The 21,106-nt window shown below is 39.6% G+C and overlaps 1 protein-coding gene across 6 annotated transcripts in view; it reads left to right on the forward strand.

Moving 5' to 3' along the window:
* kazna (kazrin, periplakin interacting protein a) overlaps positions 1 to 21,106 on the forward strand; it is a 198,226-nt gene that overhangs the window by 82,351 nt on the left and 94,769 nt on the right. The window contains exon 1 of one of the 6 annotated variants that reach the window (XM_085258568.1): positions 11,575 to 11,726. The exons of the other annotated variants lie outside the window; for them this stretch is intronic. Within the exon in view, the coding sequence (XP_085114694.1) occupies positions 11,633 to 11,726 (94 nt within the window). The 5' untranslated portion in view covers positions 11,575 to 11,632. Of the gene's footprint in view, positions 1 to 11,574; positions 11,727 to 21,106 lie in introns of those variants that run through there. 6 annotated transcript variants of the gene reach the window in all.

The following is a 21,106-nucleotide window of genomic DNA, read 5'->3' on the forward strand; positions in this document are numbered from 1 at the left end:
ACATTGCACGTTTTTCTCTTATCGCACAGGCCTGATTAAAGTCATGTCAAGGTGTTGGACACATGTTGCTGTAGATTTGTTTTGTTGCACTTCACTTATTTGCTGATGTGCCATATGGTGTATTACACAGAGCCATCTGCTCAGTTGTCCTCATAAACTGTTTGGAAAAGGGCTGGTGCTTTCACAAAACACTTGCAGGTGATTGGATGAGCCATCGATAACAGCCCATTTCTGTCTGACTTTATGCAGTCAGATCAATGAACCATAGAACAATCTTACAAGCTTCCAAGCAGTCAGTGTAGTTAGTCAAGTATTGTTAACATGTAGTCTTGCTATTTCTTTTTGAAGATAAGCCACTCAGAGGTAATCACTTTTTTTTGTAAAAGTTGAAGACTGGAAAAATTTTTTTTATCTCTACATCATAATTCTGGGAATCTTGCATGAATCCAGCTGTTTTGCAAGGACGTGTCTTTTAAGACTGCATATCAATTCTTAGTGTCTGTCTTATGAACGAAAATATGTCCCAGTGTTGATTTGGTCTTGCTTACTTTTGCTTACACTTACCTATTCAGGTGCTTCCAGCCTGGCCTTCACTGACCAGTTCAGAGATACTGAAAGATAAATATGCACTTTTAATAACAAAGGGCCCATCATTATCAAAGAGAAAACTGACTTGTGATTATGCAGTGGAAACACTTCCATTTTCCTTGTGGTCCTTAACCATTGTTATTCATGCTCTTCCTCTCGTACCATGTTGTGTGAAGTATTTGGTACAGCTTCAGTTTGATGCTGCTTCTGATTTTCTTTCCATTCCACTGTTTAACGATTTAAATTCTGAAATACAGAAATATTAATGCAAATATATAATTCAAGCCATAAGTATCTGGACTACAGTCTGTGTGACATGTTGGTCCATGTTGAAAGATACTGAACCCCGGATTGCCTCAGAGGCTTCAATCGGTGTACGTGATTATTAAAGCCTTATACGATTCTCTGTGGGAATGAGTAAAATGTGGCACTCAGTCGTGTAAGGGCACTTTGAGTGATCAATAGGACCAGAAAAGCTCCCTATAAATAACAGTCTCTTAACATTAGTGGCACCTTGTTGCTGGCTCCCTAAAGTCTGCGAGGCTGTAGGGGGCTTTGCTTTACTGCCACAGATCAGAGCATTGCTTGAGGATTAAGTGTTTGCCTCCAGTCTAGCAGTACAGCTATCATAGCCACACGATTACGCTATCAAAGCTCATGCACATGCCTCAGCACAAGTCTGCGCAGCACCCAGATGTTATCAGCTTCACAAAATGCAGAGCTCTCAATCATGTAGAGGAGCCCATTTGTGCCTTCTATAGGTGTGCGTGATGGTTGCACCTTTGTGGATCCTCCCTGATTGTGTCAGGGTACATGCTGCTTAGGGCACCGAGAGATGTATTGTGAGTTTTCTCTGCTCATTAGGATTCCGCAGTGCCCACTGACTGAGGCTGAAATGAGAAGAAGTGATGAGAGGGAGAGGCAGTGAAGGGCTAGAAATAGATCAAAACTAAACTGGAGTAGAGAGTACTGGTGGGCACGAGGAGGGAAGGAATGTTGGCCCCTGTAAGTCAGTTGGCCCCGGACATGCTAAATGGAGCTGTCTGACTGGATTTCAGATAGAGAGGCACCCAGCAGAAAGACGGCAACGGTAAACGAGCTAGCTAGCTAGCTAGCTAGCTAATAATGGGGCGCATTTAGGAATGCTGATAAGACTAAGAAGGGGTTGTGATTGGAAAGGATGAAGATTATAAGAACCCTCAAGCTTTCCTCTGCTCTCTATTTTCTTTCACTTCATCTCTTTCCTCCCTGTTATCTCCCTTCAGTTTTGCTATTCTGATTAGTAGCTAGATAAGAGGCTCATGACTCTTATATTTTCTGCTCCATTAGTCTAACTCGCTTCGTGCAAAAGGTCTGCGGCAGTGGCCAAGTGCCTTTCTGTCATCTCTCTCTCTCTTTCTTTTTTCTATTATAAAGCCTTTCATTCTAGATCTTTATTCAGTGATTCACATTTTTAAATATTGCAGCCTACAGTTTGTAAAGAAATAAGAAATAAGTGTGAGTGAGGTCATCAGCAGATGACTTCCCAAAGCATGCTCTCTTATGTTGCAATTATGTATTTAAAAAAAATGGTTTAAACTGATGTGAGAAGGGCGCATACAATATCCAAATAAGATAATTACAACTTTTTAAAAAATGTGACCTCGAGTTCAGCGAGTCCAGTGCCCCACTCGATCCCTCTGCTGTCCCTTTCTCTCCTTACAGGCCATTAGCACTGCACCGGCTGTTCTGAAGCTGCGCGGATGGATGACATTTAAGAAACGTCGCCTTTAGTCATTCCTCTTCTTCGTTCTCCTTGTCCGTTAACCTTTCTGTCTCCCTACCTTCATCCCTCTACATTTTCATTTCTCACTTCTCCTCCTCATTTGCTGTTCCTCCTCCCTCCCATCCTTCTGTAAATTGCAGTTTCACTCGGGCAGTGCTTTGTTTCCCATCTTTTATTTCCCATCTCTGTTCTTCTTCTGTCTCTGTTTGTCTTTCACTCGCTTGTGCATTTCTGTGACTCCATAAGTGGAAAAGGAAGCAAACAGAGCGAAGCAGTGAGGTAGAACCCTCTACCTCATCTGGTAATGAGCCTGGAAAGTTCCCAGTCAAAAGTACACCGTCTCCATGGAGACTGAGGTAAAGTTGCTGGCACTGCCTTCGCCCAGTGTCTTTGAAGAGCCTGGCTAGAGTAAACAATACCAAGGTCAACAATCCCAGGGGTCTGTTTGACCATCTGCAACCACAAAGACTCAGCAGTCTTTGAGGATGTTGTGGGTGCTTGTTGTTTTGCCGGCTTTTTCGTCCAGGTCCTTTTCATTAAGCTCGCCGGACCACCCTCATATCACTTCCCACCCATCTCACTTTGTTTTACTTTAGCTTTAAGCCTCTAACTTGTCATTTTAGTGTTTTATTTCTTGCTTTGTCCCAGGGTGAACTTACATAACCTCTTTTTATTTCCAGGCCACAGATGAACAGCTCCATATAGCCATAGCTCACCATATTTAATGCAAAATTGCTTGTGTGTTCCTTAAGGGGATGCAGATTTAAAATTCGTGTTTGGTTATATTATTTAAGACTTTGTTGTTGTTTTTTTTAGCGCTGTGCCCTCTTTGTGATGCCTGTTCTCTGCCACTTCACCCCTTCTCACCTCCCCCAGGGGCCACCGCCATTTATTGTTCGATTTAATTATTAATGTTCTTAATTCTAGACGAGGGAACAAAGCTGCTATGACATTATTTGTGCCTTTGAGCACTGAGTCCTTGGCTCTCTTGTGCAGTTGCTGCTTCAGAGTCACAAGTCATTACTAGTTGCCTAATTACATATTGAGGCACCTTCCCACACACACAAAGCATAGGCGGGTGGTTTTGTCACATTTCGTTGTCAAGTCTGTCTTTCTTGCACTGTGAGATTACTGTAAACTGTAGGTCACATTTGGTACTGGTGTGTGTGTGAAGCTGTGTCTTGGAAATATCACAAAATGGAGGTCTTTGTGGCTTAGTTGCAAGCAGCGAATTTCCTCTACGACTAAACTAGGGAACTAAAGAAAAATAAGTAAACCAACGTTAAGCCTACCCAGTATTATTGTATAAGACAGTGTCTTTGAAATGAAAAGAAACCTTGACTGTAAAGACATACATATCTAAATTAATCCACATTAATGTCACAATTTTGAATCTGATACAATGTACAAAACTTTAGAGGGCCCAGTTTAAAAGCATTTACAAACTAAACCAGAGCATAAGGTAAAGAGCGAGGGGAGTTGAGCAAAGTAGTCAACATTTGTGTCATAATATCTTCTCTATGCTAACTGAGTGAAGGAACGTTTGTTGTACAAACCTCTGCTTTCCTTTCACCAGTTAAGCATATGGGTCGAACTATGATTTTATTTTAAATGTATCCATTTATATTTAAATGTGTCCATCCATGCATCCATCCATCTGTTCATTTTATTAACTGCTTATGAAACTCACTGGAGCTTATCCCAGCTGTCAAAGGGTGAGACGCTGGGTACACAGGTCAACAGTGTGTCACAGGACTAACAGAGAGTGACGGCAGCACTCATTTTGAATTTCAAGATATTTACCTACAAAACCATTAAAAATAAATATTGTGGTAGATATAATGGAAGCACTTTCTGTTTACACTAGGTCTTTGGCAATTAAACGATACAACAAATGAAGAAATAAAATGAGTATTAGTAGTAGTATTTTAGATCAGCAGGATATTTTAATACTGCTACATCACTATTCTTTTACCCCTATCAAAACTAACTGATTTTAAAGCTCACTGCTAGTCTGTGAGACCTAAAAGTATTTTTATGATTAACCTTTTGGCAGCTCACTATGACCTTTGACTGCTTCAGCTGCTGATTAGTTCAAAGTGTGTTAATGATGAAGCCTAATTTGAGAGCGAGAGCGAGAGAGTCAGTGTCTCTGCGTGAGAGTTTGAAGACCCTGAGCATTTCAGAAAACACTTTTGGAAGGATTCCACAGAGACATATGGCACTACAGCAAACTGCCCTGTGATGGGAGAGAGCCCTAAATTTTGTCAAGTGGCCTCAGCTGTGTCATTAGTCCCTGCGTTTCGGGAGATTGAATAACAAATCACTGGATGATGGTAGGGACAATGTTTGCTAAACATAAGAAGATCACTAAGGAATTTCTGGCTGGACAAAAAACAACAGCAAGTGTTGACTGAAACACTCAAAGAAATTTGGATAGACTTGAACTAGGGCTACTGTTTTATGGAATAATTAACCAACGCTAGGACTCTTGGGCACTTTGGGTCAGCTGTTTCTCTTTTGCAAGAAAGGCGGAGCTCATTAACAAAAGATCACAGTACCAATAGTCTTGGATAGGCTGCTGAGAGCTGCTGCAGGATCTGACAAACTTGACCTTGCACCTGCCATCATAGAGTTTTAGAAATATCCAACTGGTTTGAGGAGGACCTTAATCTTTCTGTGGTGAACCTAAACGTCTGTGTTAATTAGATTCTCCAGCAACACTGATCATAAGCACACTTTTAAATCAAGTGAAGCTTGATAAGAAATATGGACAATACCAGAATAACCAGGAAAAAACTCAATATTCAAGACCATTTTCCCTACCACCGAGCTAACTTATTATGAAGTGTTGTTTTCTTTCTTTCTTTCTTTTTTTTTAGAAAGATTAGAATAATACAAACAAAAACATCAATGACAATATATATGTTTTTACATCATTGAAGCCATGCAAAACAAATTAGTTACATAACTGTAAATTAAATGTGAGAGATTTAAGTTTAAAATTTTCTACAAAATTTACAAAATTAAAAACAAAAAAGACAACAGTATTCTTTAAGTGTTTTTGAGTTAGTGTTGTACTTCTGGTGACTTAGCGCTATGTTTGGTTGCTAGACGGCAATGTGAACTTAACACTTACATGACGCTTTTTAGACACAAGAAATAGTATGATACTTTTAACACTGTCTATTAATGTTACAGGTTGGCAGGACTCATGATGTTTGCTAACAAATTATAAAACATTGCAAAACAAGTTATTTTTGTTGCTGTTAGCCATAGCTGCTAGCTTAACAGATTGCTAATGTGGCTGCTGGGTAGTTGCTAATAGATAAACGGCTAAAGTTAATGTGTGAGCAGACTAGGTAACACATACCATAACTGTTTTGTACTTCTATAAAATGTTTTTGAAACTGGAGCTTTACTGACCTCTCTAATTTTCTCAGAGTGTTATTCAGCGTCGTGAACAATAGAACTAGCGAGTGCAGGGGTCTATGTGTATGGTTGTGTGTTAGCTGGAGAAGGCAAAAACAGCACTGTTAGTAGTGATAATGTTGCAATTGAGTATCTAATCCAGGGATATCCTGGTATTTGGTGTCCAGATTTAAAATGCCATTAAAAGTATTAGTAATGGACACAGAAAAAAGCAGCACCAGCACAAATGTTATCAAACCTCAGTAAAAAAAAAAGAAGCATGAAAAGAATAGGCAAAGATCCAAGTGTCAGAAGCTTGTTAACACTTACTGAAAGGGCTCCAGCATGGGCAAGAGGATATTGTTGATATACCTTTTAAGATGAGGAGGTTTGGATATTTTTTAGTTGCACTGTATACGCTGGAAGCATACAGTTGAATACATTTTAAAGAAAACTACCTACTGTGCAAGTCTGCAGTAAACTTTTAAACCACAGTTAGCTCACTTATAATAGATGAGGCTTTATGTTTTGAAGCCTATAGATAACATTAGTATGATTACTGGGCTGCCGATCAAACAGTAAATATCAGCTGTGGAGAAATATTCATCTATAAGCCTATACTCCATGAATTTGACTTCATCTTAATTCATCCCAGTGAAATCCATAAAAAAAACTCTTTACAGGAAAAGAAAGTTTTTATACATTTAAGACTTTGTTACATTGCATTTTTACAGGTGCTAAGAAATAGACTTTATAATATAATTTTTTTCCTACGGTATCATGCTTTGCCAACTAGATGTAAGAGTAGTCTGTTTAGATCAGACAGAATGGTAAGATTAATGCTTGTTTTTCCTTCTCCTAACCTTTATGCTACGGCCAATTTTAGACCCATATTACAGACTGAATAACATACAGTTATGTATTTTTCACAAGCTGTGTAACCACAGCATTTAGCAGAATCTTTGCAGTTACCTGACATTTTGCCCTCCGATGCCATGTTTATGTATAAATTGTACAGCCAGCCTGTCAGAATGTCCGATGCTATCCCAGATGCCACAGAGCATGTATCTAGACCTTAATTGGGGCTGAGGGTGAACCCACTGCAGATGGTATTTGCACTGTGTGATGAAGAGGATTTTCTGGGTTTACTGCAATCTGCAGTGCAGCTAATGGTGGAGAGGAGAGATGAGGAGAAAGGAAATTGGAAAAGAGAAATAGGGGAGATGGAAGGCGGAGAGAGCTGACAAAGAAAGTTACAAACATTCAGCGAAAAGACTGAAGCCAGGGATGTACAGAGAATTGGAAGGACTGTGAAAGACAGAAATATATTACATAAATCATAAACACAGAAAGAGCATATAAACCCCTTTTTTCTTTTTCCTAGTGATTGGTCATTATTTTCTAGCACTTCTGTCCTACCTGTATGACATAAAGATACCCTTTTTTCACTCTATCTGATGAATTTAAGCTAATTTAAGCTTAATCTAAGATGAAGCAGACCACACACTTCCTATGCATCCTATTTACATGCTGGACACTGGCACTCAAATCAAGTCGAAGGCTTAACCCACTCTTCATCACCCCCCCACACACCCCCTTTAAATGTCTGCTCATCCTGTAATTGCCACTGATAGGATCTCCTAGAAACTCATTCAACTTCCTAATGTGCAAAGTTAACTTGATGAACTGTGAGCAATAATGCATCTGCGCCCCCCATCAGTCACCATTAAAACTGAGAGCTGGCCATTGCATCTCAATATAGCATTATTAGCAGCCGAGTTTCTCAGGCAGATAGATTGCCCTGCATGCTAAACGCGACACAAAGCCTCAGTGTCATCCTGAGAATAAACAGCCACTCCACTGTAAACTCTTTGAATGATCATCAACTGTGATTAATGTGTGGGTTTACTCAGACTGATGAGTGGATCTTAGCTTAAGAAAGGGCAGCTGTAGGCGCTGTAACTTTTGCTGCAGTCTGTTGCCATAAGCTGAGTGCCGTCTTCTAAGATTCACATTGTATTCTGTGATATTTAAAACCGGCAGGATCCTTCAGTGGCACATCATTTTGCTCTGAGGCTCGCTGTGCTTGTAATTTCCACATGCAAAACAAGACTCTCAGGATACAACATGAAATTCACGGTTTATTTTTAACACAGTTGTGCTGTTTTTTGGGGTTTTTTTTCCCAAAGAGACTTTCAGAATGGCCTTTTTTTCTGATGAACCAAAACAATAATGTTCCCCTTGACTCATACATGCAGCCCACACAGCAGCCCACAAATCTCAGTTCACTGCGCAGGATGATGCTCGTTCTCTTCTCCCTTTCATGCAGACAGTTGATGAATGCTTCTGTGTTTGACAGCCTCTGCCCAGTCTTCTTTTCACCATTTCCAGAGGCACCACGCTTATGTGTTATTTCCATTGTAATACTCGGGAGCTGAAGCTGTGATGTCAAAATGTAGCACAAACCAAGAAAATTGTGGTATACAGTGTATTGTACAATTTGAAGGAGATCGACTGTGAATGCTCTGCAGGGAAAAGCTATTAAATGCAGCAGTGGTCCAGAGTAAGCTGGAGAGACATGTTGAGGCAAAACACCAGTGTGTGGTGTGCTGGTGGGGGGAGATCACACCGAAGGAGGCACTGTCACATTAAAAAAAAAAAGAGTAGTTGACCCACTGGTTTATCCAAAGTTTCTGTGCAGGTATGGCATTTTCATTGTGCGCATTTCATGGAAATGAATAAGTCTATGTATGTTAAAAATAATCCGAATCAGATCTTGTGTGGTTTCAGAGGGAGCTGTGTGACACCTGAAGTGTGAGGCAGCCCTGTTTCATATCTGCCTTCTAAAAGTTATAAAAATGAAGAAATCTGGTGGTGTGGAGTAAGATAGAAGTGAACTTACAGACCTTTATTGTCTGCTCCTCATCGCTGCTTGAGGCTAGAAGCTCGAGGCTACAAAAGCGGCACCCTGCATAACTGAATGTCTCCATCTCTTACCGTCAGCTGTCTAGTTGAATTGAGGGTCATGCAAGTGTCAGGTTTTGATCCAGAAGAAAAATGCATAGAAAAATAAAGACGGTTCTGCTGCTTTGGTTTGAATTTTTTTTTCTGTCTTTCTTTCTTTTTTTTTGCTCAACACCAACTTAAGGGCCTTAGCCTTTAAGGAGCCAGTGCTCATACATAAACTGAACTTGTTCATAGCAGCTCGCAGGTATCTGTGAATTAGGAAACATATTAATGACATATTCGGTTTGCAGCCAGCCTCAAGTGGCAGTTTGAAGAACTGCAGTTTCTGGCATTTCTTCGCTGGTTTCATTTCTTTATTTCATTTTTTTGTACCTGAAGACTGATTCTAGATCATAACATATGTTGCATAATAGAAAAGGATATGGGAGAAATTAATTCCACTATGTTGTATTCATATATATCCAATATTAGTTTTGGAAAGAGCTCTCTAAGAGAAGTTTTTGTAGAAATGCCTTTCTGCATTGCTAATATATGCAGCTATTTTTGAGCTCAACAGATTTTGAAAGATAAATACATGAACTGTATATATATATATATATATATATATATATATATATATATATATATATATATATATAGGGAGAGATAGGACCATGTTTCTCTATGGAGTTTGTTGACCTATTTATTACATAAAGAATAACAGTTTGATTTTCAGAAACTTTAAACTATGAACATCCTAAAAGCTCTCACATTCTTTTTTTAAGAAAGTGTTACAAAGCACTCTGCATGCTCTTTTCCTTTGAGTTATTCCCTCTATACATGTTCTTCCTGTAGCAGTTTTTCTGTGTAGTATGTGTAAACTAATCAGATCATGTTGAACTAAAGCAACATGCGTACATCACAGCAGCACATTCCTCACCATCGACCGAGTAGGCCTTTGCGATTCAGAGGCAGCCCAGTCACCCCTCTTTCTCAATAACATGATGGATCGCAGGACAGCCCTTGTCTAGAAAAACAAAGCCAGCATTTAAGCTCCTAGCTGCCCACTGTTCTTTTCGGTTGTCCGTGGCATAAATCTCAGTCAGGGCACACACACGGTTTCCTCTAAGAGGGGTGAGAGGGGTTATTTGTTTCACTTTGCAGGGAGTCTGCGGGGGGTGAGCAGAGGAGATTTCACCTTGTCTTTATGGAAGACTTTAGAGCCTGATGGAAGAGTTAGAAAAGCAGAAAGACCCCAAACAGATACGGATGTGCCGTGCAATGGCTTATTCAAATGCTGACAGAATGAAAGACTTAAAGGGCTACTAGGGGGTTGTAATTATTTGCTGTCCTTACATCAAAGGACAGATCACTTTATTTGCAATACATCATATTTCTGTGCAAAATACACTAAAATGCTTCACATCACTGACATCGCATCGCGTTTTTCCCCAGGAGCAGGTGTGCACTCTCTCTCTCTCACACACATATTAGCAGATAAAAAGGTAGCTAGGGATTGGTTCAACTGCAACAACAGCTGCTCGTGTCTGACCACTGCCGTGTTAGCCAGCAGCCATCCGTTCAGTCTGCACCGGAAGAGGCAGTTTATTGGCAGTCTCTGAAAGCATGTGATTAGTTTGTACCAGACACACAAAACATTACTCTTACATTACATAACACGGGGCTCTGTGGGGGTTATGTTGTAGTTATAATGTACTGCATCGGGGGTGTCAGCAGGTTTGTGGCACAGACATATTAAATGGCCTGATTATACATTTGTTTCATTTGTGGGAGTTGAAAGGGTTTTTGCTTGTTTCTGCTCAGCCTGTAAAATGTGCTGTACTGTGGAATACATAGAGTATAACCTCTTTCTTCATGACAAAATAAACTCCATGAAACTCAGGAATACAGTGTGTATTAAAATGCAGTCATTAGGGTACTGTCTTCACACTTAATCCCCATCATCCCCCGAGAGACAAAGGGAAACTGTGAGCTCTGTCCCTACAGATACCGCAAATGTCCAGACTTAGCAGGACTAACACACTCCAACTTCACTAAGCTGTAGTATATATATATATATATATATATCGCAAAAAGGTAATTAATGGTGACACAAATGCAAAGTCAAGGGAAACTTGCAGAGGCAAACAGATATAGATTTGTGGGCACAAACTAAGTATGTTCACAGATGCCAGAAGTGGATGGAGGTTTTTCAGTTCAATATTTTCACTTGAATCAGATTAAATAACGTTCTTGTTACTACACACTGTGTGCCATTATCCTACTAAAAGTATCCGATTGCATTGCTAACATTTAGGGTAAAAATGTAACTTTCAGAAAGCTCTAAGTGGGATTTTAAAAAAGCAGCCCCCTTTTTAATTTGACCATTTCTATTCTTCTTTCTTAAACCAAAAAAAATCAGGTGACAAATTTTACTTTATCTTTGTTTTATGGCGTCAGCTTTACGAGGAGGAAGAGGCTGGGAAATAAAATACAATGCTAACACCGCAGTTTATTGAAATCCATTTAAACAGGCCACAACACCCACACAACACACACACACACAGACAAAATCATGTTGTCTTATTTTCATAGGAATTTTATGGACCTCAGATATGCTTTAAATGAACTCCACTTAAGTGTTTGGCCCATGAGTGCAATTTCTTAACTTAGTGACATTCTGTGTGTCTGCATGTGTGTGTGGTTCCCTTGGTCAGGGCGTGTCTTTAGATGGTCATCAGGGGGGCAATGAGAGGATGCCTGGAATATGCACACAGACACACTCAGGCGCACTCACACACAGATTAAGCGGGTAAGCTGTGCCGCTCATCTGGGATAAATGCGGTCAGAGAGGGAACAGCTGAGCAAACAGCTCCGGCAAGAGGCAGAGAGCAGAGTGAAGAGGGAGAGGGGGAAGCAGGGATGACGGACTATTCATCCCAGCGTAGTGTTGGTGACCGGCTGCCGCGTTGGATATGCATCAGCCCTCAACCTGGAAGAATGGGAACCGGTGGAGGTAATGGCTGATAAAAAAAAATATACTATACTCTGTGGCTAACAGGAGTGAGATTGGGAATCGCAGGGACAAACTGACTGGTTGGATTTTTTTTTTCACTTTTTATTTCTAATATGAAAGAAGGTAAAATGTCAGGTCTGTTCTGATTTTTTTTTTTTAAGTCAGTTTACTTTAATCTCTTTATTAAAAAAAAGAAAAAAGTAGAAAAGTGATAGCATCATGTCACTGCTGTTAGTATTAGAAAAGAGTGACGATTAGAAAAGATTTCTTCTTTTTTTTGTCACATAAAAAAGCCCTGACATTTCTAATCTAAATTTTGGGAACACGCTCTCCTTTAAGGTGACATGACACGCGCAGCACCAGATGTGGCACAGTGGTTAAGTGAGAGGAGGGATGTTTTTAATGACACACGAACAAGGATATTATGCCGAGACACGTACCCTTTGTTGCACAGTACGTTACGAGGGCAGATGGCTTGATGTCGATCAGTTATAAACCGATGAAACTGCCGTCTCTGGGTTGAAAAACAGTAACCTGCCACCTTAATCCTTTTCTCCATTGCATACAAATGAAAATGACAGTAACTGTTAAAACAGTCTTAACCAAATTCTGCTACTTTTTGATGCCAGGTTTGTTCTTGAATTTCAGGTTTGGAGTGAATGCACCACAGTGCTTTTAAAGGAAGCCCTGATAGGTAGGGATGACTGGCTATGAGTTGCACTTTATTCAGCTCTACTGTAGTGCAAAACACATTAACCTGTCTGTCATGTATCTGTGTAGAAAAGTCAAAAGTAGGTGGGGCTTAGTGCAGTTTAAGTTGCAAACTGAATTGAGACACTTAAAATCATGATTCATCTCGCAGTTTTTTAAGGTTGTCATCTACTGAACGCATTTCGTTGCCCAACTTAATATCCTCGCGCTTCAGTGTCAAGCTGCAGACTTTTGGAATTACCAGGCGAAAAATGAACTGTGATCCCGCAGCCTCACTTTGGCACACTGACATTTCTGGGATGGACTTGTTGTCGCTGAACATGCTGTGCAAAACTGTACGGACAGGAGAAAAAAAACAAAACACAAAAAAAACTGTCAAAAGAATACCTGCTCAGCAATGATGCTCGAAACAAATATCGACTAGATCGTCTTGAAACATCACAATCACGCTTCTTTGTTTAGATTTTGACATACAAAGGGCTTTTGTTTCGTCTGGTTCTCAGCAATTGTTCCCTTTTTTTTGTCCGAAAAGATTTGATGTCTAAAAACAGTAGTTTGGGTTTGAGAAAAGGTGCTTGTTAGATCCTCCTCCTGCTGCATCAAGACACAGCACAGCTGCACAGTCTATTAGGCAAGGCACTTGGGATCTGCTTTTGAACAAGCTGATGGATGTTTCCTTGCATGCTGGTGGTTTTATACTCTGATGCTGGGACAGAATACCACGTAGCTGGTTTGGGTGGTCTGTTGGGTCGGTAAAATATTTGTCCAGTGAGATCGATGGTTTTGCATTCTGCTTGTGTTTACTGGATCCCAAACTAAAATCTATGTCTTTATTATTTGGATATGATTAACAGAAAAACCATCATTGTAACCTAGTACTGTACATATATAACACAGTATCTCCAACCTTTCTCAGAAACGTGTCTCACTCATTGAAATGACTAAATGCTGTCTTCCTTTAGTAATCTCACTGGATTATATAGCATATAATTACTGCAACATATAGTTTAACAGAAGTTCTTTTATTTTGTCTCTATCATTTTGACCAAACAACAGAACTTCCTCTTCCTGTGGCAGCAGCAGTCCTGGTACCTCCTGCTGTCACCTTGCCAGGAGAGCAGCTGATGCCGGTTATCAAATTCCCACTGGTTCTCCGTCCATCTCTTTGCCATTCATGTCTGGTGTACCAACCTCCTGCTGATGTCTCAGGGGTTCTCCCTTTTTAAATTGAGGTTAAATCAAATCAGCTCCCATGTCTACATGATTAGGCCTTACCAAATTGTTAATTATCCACAACAGGAGAGAGCTGATGAAAGCAAGGGGCAGTAAGAAGGTGGCAGGGGGATTTTGGGCACTTTGATAGTATCCTGTGGTAGAGTGCTCTGTGGTTATGTGAATTCTCTTTTGTCAGCTTCTCAAAGGTTCAGTTTTACAATCAGCATGATTTAAATTTGTTCTAAAGCTGTTCAGTCCAAAAAAAGAAGAAAAATTAAGCTTTTTTACAGCACTGCCAAGCTTCAAACCAACAAGGTAAAAGTTTTTCTTTCCCTTTTGCCCTATAATGTGAGTCGTTTGAAATTTAGCTCCAGTGCCTGAGCCTTCCTTCTGTTGCTCTGCCAGAAAACGGCTTCGTCGGGCTAGCTCAGCTGAGGCTTCAAAGATTACATTTCCCAATACTTGCTATTCTGGGAGTAAAATGGCCTTTGCGGTGTAACAGGCTTCTGATGGGAAATGCTCCTGAAGCCTTGGGTCAGTGTGACTTTTGGGACAGCAGATATTTGGACAGAGTGCGCATCTTTCCTGCTGTTCAGTGTTTGACACTCAAGAAACCACACATGCACAGCAAATTCCAAGTTTCACACTATCTGACTTGTTTTGCTGTTTTTTTTTTTATCTACATGATGGAGATTGACAGCTGAACTGCTCATGCCCTAAACTTTGGTCGCATTCTTGGTAGTGTGTTTAATCAGCCCACACTCAGCCTTTTGCATATAATCTCAAGAACCTTTGTTAATCCCCCAGATGTCTGCAAGCTTTTTTGCAGTAAGCTTTTGGAAAGCCACACTTTGCATGTCTGTTTGTGTGTATGCAGTTTGCCGCATGCATTACCGCGCCTCTCGAGCTCTGGTGCATTTGCTGGCTTGAGTTTTGACCTCACTCAGCAGCAGTAACGAGCATGAGACCCGGTGTGATGGGCGTCGCACAATCTCCATGCATTATTTAACTAATGGTCAGGTGGCAGATGCTTTAGTGCTCGTGCTGAGACCAATATCCCAGTGAGCAAAGACTACCCTCTTCAATCACCTCATTTCTTCCTGAGTAAGATCAGTGATGTTCACAATGATTTTTTTGGGTATCCTCCCAGCAGTTAATGCAGCCTCCCAGAGGCTTATGTTTAAAAGCTTGAAGTCACCTACAATTTAATGGCTAATACACTGCACTCAGAGTACAGAAATAGCCATCGCATTTACATGATCAAAGCACCAAATTGGTCTACCCACACCAGGACAACAAAGCAAATCAGTACTTTTCCTGGTTTCATTTTGTTTCCATATGTTGGGTTAAATCATACATTTAATTTTATCTATATAAACATTAGATGATACAGGGACTCTTAGTTTTAACATCTTACAATTGCTGACATTTTAAATAAAATCATTAGTAAATAATAGCTTGCTTGACTTCGCACTGTTTTTGCCTTGCGGTACACCTCTGAGTGCTTAGCTGTGATTATGCCGGGCCTAATTTATCTGAAGCAACATGGGTTAGACGATTTGAGACAGATCAAAGTAATTAAGGAAATGAGATATCAATCTATTCTCTTTCTCTTAAGTAAAATCTTTTCTTCCGAATGTTCATACACTGAGCTGCGCGGCAGCAGCGTGCAGTGTCTGTTCATCTTTAGGCCAGCTGAGGCCCGAGCTTGGAGTCTATTGACACTAATTGCAGTCATTAGCTTGGCTTTTGGGGAGCAGCTCAGATGTTGTTTGGACATAAACGTTCATGGTGACACATTCTGTTGTGTTGTGTGGTATCATCCAAAGCTAACTGGAGCACCATAGAATGTTGGCTGGTGTAATTGGGAGATGTTAATTAGTCTATTGGAGGCTTGTACCCTCCTGTGTATTGCCTTTGTGCACTGCCCTTTCTGTGTACAAAGCCAACCTAATGCTTATGTCAGTGTAAATGTCTGATTGTGTGTGTGTGTGTGTGTACTTGTTTCACTGTATTTGTGGGGGTCCAGGATCCAAGAGCACACTCGTGGGTCCAACTCCACAAGTTTAAACACTGGATTTTTTGGGTCAGGGTTTGGTTTACGTTTGGGTTTTGCATCTAGTTTTGATCGTAAGGCTAAGATCAACCATGGAGCTCTATAAAAATTGTTTTACAAAAACATATATGTGTGTTTGTTTTTGTGTAAGGAAGAGCAAACTCATAGGACAGGGGAGTGTGTGTGTGTGTGTGTGTGTGTGTGTGTGTGTATGCGTATCTGTTTGCATCTACGCACACGACACTCTGGGGGTCTAATGAGACAGTCATTTGTTTAAGGTAATCACCAACTACTTTATGCCACCCGCTTCCCTTGGCATAGGGACAAGCCCTTTTATAAAAAGGTTGTTTGAATCACATTAGGACAGCAGCACCTCCACCTCCCTGTCCCCTTACTCTCCCCATTCACATGCATCAATACCCGACTACTAATGCGCCAGCCAAGCATTAGTGATGCCATTCACTTGGGATGTACCAATGGTGCTGTCAGTCCTCGTTCTTTTTTGGCTCCCCGTGGTAGCTTCCACTAAAATATGTTCAGTGCTGAAAAGCGGCTGCTTTTTCATAACACTTAGCAAAAAGCCAAGTTCTTGGATTTTATGCACAAGCTGTCAAAAGATGCTTCACATGAATCGCTGCCACATGCAGGATACGAGGTGGCAAGATGGTAATGAAGCCAAATATTCCTGAATAGGCCTTTTTTTTTACAGCTTGTCTCCAAAGTGGAGTGTAAACAGTTTGTTTAATTTGATAGTGTTTTCCACGACATTGATTCATTTTGGACTTGGTGGTTGTTTTGATTGTGTGGAGTTTTTCTGTAAGTGTTAGCTGGAGAAGTAGTGCCATAAGACCAAATTTAATTTTAGATATAAAACAAACTGAAATGTTGCATGAAAAAGGACGTTTCCTAGATTTATAGCTTTACATTTAGTCTAAGATTTATTTTACGTTGCCTCTGAAGCACCATCAGTATCATCTGTTTGTCATATTCACTGTATTTATCAGGCGTTACAGCTGATAGACGATCAGCTGTAGGCATTTTATCTCTCTTATTCTGGAATGATTATTCGAAGGACAAAACAAAATGCGTGAACTTGGCCTGAAGTGAAGTTGGGGCTTTTTTATTCCCCACTAACAAAAACAAACATCTTATATCAAAGGTGCACATTCATATTTCTGGCTTCAAGTTTCCCTTTTAGAAAACAGGTGGTTTTTTTTGTAAACATTAGCTAGAAATTGCACTTGAGGGAAGTGCTTTGCAAATTTAATCAATGGTTATTAATATTGTGTATGTATATCTACTGTCCCGCACAAGGGGACTTGTGTTGTCCTGATAGTCTTTGATTTTAATAGAATACATTTGAAAATATTTCAAAAAGCAGTTTATGATACACCAGGGAACACATACACAACATTGCAGAAATAACAAGCTTTATTATCAAAAAGTTAAACATATCAAGGCTATAGTATGATCTGTGACAAGATGTAGACAGGACGGTGAGTGTTTGAGAATATGCTGGGCTTTGTGAGCACTGCTCTGTGTGCATCTGTGTGAGAGAGATTTCTCTATTGAATACTATGGAAACTACACTACACAAACTCTGTAAATCTCTGCTCTATGCTTTCCTTAGTTTCCTTCGTTTGATCACAATCTATTTATCAAACAGTCAATTTTGGCATGGTAATTGGCAATTTTGGCAACTTTTGAACTACAAGGTTTCTTCCTATAGCTGTTTGGAAAAGAAGTTTAACAAAGCAAGAACTTCTTATATTTGGGAGGTGTGAGTGGATACCCAAAAGTCACTAGAATCAAATGTCTGGCAGACACCAACCACTACTTATTATTTGGCTAATACCAACCTTGTGGTGAAACATTGTGGTTGTAGCCTGCTGTGGGGGTGCACTCAGCTATAGGGAAGACTAGACCAGTCAGGGAAGATAGAATCAATGCAACCAATAACAGGAGGCCCTTTAAAAACACACGCTCCAGAGTGCATGTAATCTGAGACAGGCAAATGTTCACCTTTTAGCATGACAAAGAGGCAAAACATACAGTCCAGATGATGTCAGAGTGGACTCAGGAGAAGTCCCAGAAGGTCCTTGAAAGGCTCAGTCAAAGTCCTAAGTCAGACATGAAGATATCAGTTAACAAATGCAAATGTGAATAGCAGAAAGTGGCTAAACCCAGAACTGTAAAGCTGTTAAAGAAGTACTCGAAAAATCGGAGGCTGTAATTGGTGCCAAAGGGCTTTCTATAGAGTGCTGTTTTAAATGGTCCAATTACTTGGAAATAAAAAAAATCAGCTATTTATTTTTAGGGAACTTTTACTGAACTTTTATCTTTCTCTTTGTCTCATGAATTGTGGACAAATAAAAATCTACTGCACAATAAACTGTGGAAAAACTGAAGTGGTTCTGAATTTGTTTTGAACCTTCAAATATTCTTTTTTTGTTTAAACATCGACTTCATTTACAAAATGCCATAAAATTGGTGTAAAATGCCCACCACAGTTTTAAAAGAATCTTAAAAGATCTTTTTATCGCAGCAGTCTAAAGATTTAAATATTTGATTTCCAAAGACAAGAAAAGTGACAAAGGGATTCTTGTTGACACTTATTTCACCGTGACAAACTGATTGTTCGAGTAATCATTTCTGCACTACAGTAATACAGCTTTAAAATTGGGATTGTCTCAAAATATTGATGCTCAGGGTAAATATATGCAAAACAAATTCAGAGATTAACTTGATGGCTAATTGTAGAAACTCCAATAGTGTGCATATCAATGTAGATTACACTGTTGTATAGAGCTGAGACATGACTAGACAGCGAAGAGCAAATGGATCTGCACCAATATTAAATGCACTAACTGAGCATGCTGTAAGACACATAATAAACACACTATTATGTAGTGGTGCACATTATCAGACAAGCTTTTCCCCCTGGTTTTCTGAAGCATGAAAACCAACTAAATGCTTTTTCATGTGGTATAGTGTGAGAAAAGAACCATAAAAGAGGTATGAAAAAGACCTGATAATGACGAGACCTCCCAACTCAAGACCAGTCCTACTCAAAAAAAAAAAAATGCATCTGAAGTCAGAGGGGAAGCTTGACTTCTGCAGGTGCAGGCATAAACATCCACATTCCACATTCTTGAAGATCCGCCAACAGGTAGAAGTTGTTTTCCAAATTTTGACATTGGTTTAACTTAGTAGATATTTGAGAGACTAAAAGTTCAATGAGTTTATGTCTCTTGTGAAAGTGGTAAGAAGGAAGAAGGTGATGCAATCCCAAAAGTAAACCGGAGGTGCTGAAGGAGTACATCTTGAGCAGGAAAAGATGATTAGAATTAAATAGATGATCACAGAGAAAGATGGAAAACAGAAAAAGTCATGGAAGTCTATTAAAAAATTTCAGATATTTACGGTTACTTCACTTTTTCTTGCCTATATCTACATAGAAGAAGGATCAGAGCAAAGATTATATAAAAATGTTCAATGCTTTTTCTAAATAAATTTAAAATACTGCTTTTTGCTGTATGATGAGCATCAGTTTGATCTTATTTTTCTCACTGTATATGAAAATGTGATGGAAAGTAAATGATCTGTTAGACGCTGAGTCAACTAGACTCATGAATTTATCTCATTACAAGGAAGTAATAAGGTAAAAGTTCTGAAAGAGTGCAGGTCAGCAAAACAGTTTCACTTTGTAATGAATCACAGATTAAAATTCAAACTTGGAAGGGCATGCTCCCTTTAATTAACACAGAACATTACAAATTTTGACCATTTAAGCTTCTGAGGCTTTGCTGCTGGAAATTATTAAATAGAAAACAAGTTGCAATTTAAAGAGTGAAAAAGAAAGGGACATTATGTGACCAGAGGAGCATGTGGACCTTTCCTTTCTAATTGGAATGATTATTAATGCGGGAGGCCAAAAGACCAGCTGAGTCTTCCAATTGCCCTTGTGTTGTTTCCTCTGGGACCCCGACTGTCCCGTAGAGCTGAGGGCCAAATCAATGACTCTGATTTGGCCTGCAGCTGGGTCTTGTCTGCAAACATTATCTCCCCCACCACAGGGGATTCTGGCTGCCTTATTGAAATAGATGACTGCTCAAATTAACAGCTGTAAGGTGCACGAGAGAGGAAAGCCATGCATCTAAATGTGACATGACCACTAATAGCATTTGCTGTCATTCACCATTTGATGATGATCCATGATGTAAAGTTTTGCAGTTTGACCTGTTTTGATTAGCGCTGCCTTATCTCTTCATCCATTTATCACCATATACTTGACATTTATACATATATGTGTATGATTTTATATATGTATAAAATTGCACGAGTTGTTACTAAGCTTGTTTTGCTCAGACAAACACATCATGAGAAGACATAAAAAATTCTTACTTTGCATAGGACAGATGCATTATAGAGTAAAAAAAATGAACTGATGGCTCACAATAGCAGGTTTATCACGATAACATGTTTTTGACAATATACTGTCCCAGGGGCAAAAAAAGATTAATTAATGTTTTAGTACAAATGTGTGTCATTTTAAAAACATTTTTTGCTACTGATGTAATGATATTATAATAGCATAATAACGCACGTACCCACTCTCAAAGAGCAATGAACTCTTGAGCCTTAAGATTATTCAGACATTGAAATTGGATTGTGGAAAAAAAAATTCAAATGTCCTAATCCTTTATCGTGTGTGTGTGTGTGTGTGTGTGTGTGTGTGTGTGTGTGTGTGTGTGTGTGGGAGCTCTCTGAGCCCCACCCATGTTAAAACTCTAATAATAGAGTAAGCAAGAGAACAGCAGCAGTGCGATCAGAAATCCCAGCATATCTGAAAGAAGGGTCTGTTCACATCCATGTGTGGAAGGATAAGAAGAAAGTTAATAATGTAATTTTTTTTTTATACAAAGTATTACCAATTTTTTATTTCACAGAGTAAACACGTTCAGCTTTTTATAGTGTCATTAATGGGTATAGTACTGTATAAATACAGATGCATAGCTTCAGACACCGTGCTGGATACTGACACCCTGTTGTTGCTCCTCTGTAGGCGTAACACTCATTAATATTTGTTGCAGGATGAGCCAAGCAGCTAAACTTGTAACAGGTCCAGTTTGCTAAGCTGTACATGCACTGAGCTCTCCAGACTGCTAAAGTTGTCACATGTAATTCCAACTGTTTAGACTCTTCAGGCGAACTGGGCCTATGAATCTCTTGTGGCTCGGCTTGCTCTTGATGGTATTGATCAGTAATGTGCTGCTAAAGGAGCAGAAGTGAATGAAATGAATGAATAAAATTATTTAACATTATCTTGGCCTATAAAGCTTACTCGGGCTAATGTTGGAAAAACCCTCAACCTTGCCAAATCAAATCTTTATTCATA

Source organism: Mchenga conophoros, linkage group LG20 (genome assembly GCF_057382185.1).
Source record: "Mchenga conophoros isolate Kocher_MC1m ecotype Shallow Benthic linkage group LG20, M_conophoros_male_GT1.1, whole genome shotgun sequence".
In the NCBI taxonomy this organism is placed as follows: domain Eukaryota; kingdom Metazoa; phylum Chordata; class Actinopteri; order Cichliformes; family Cichlidae; genus Mchenga; species Mchenga conophoros.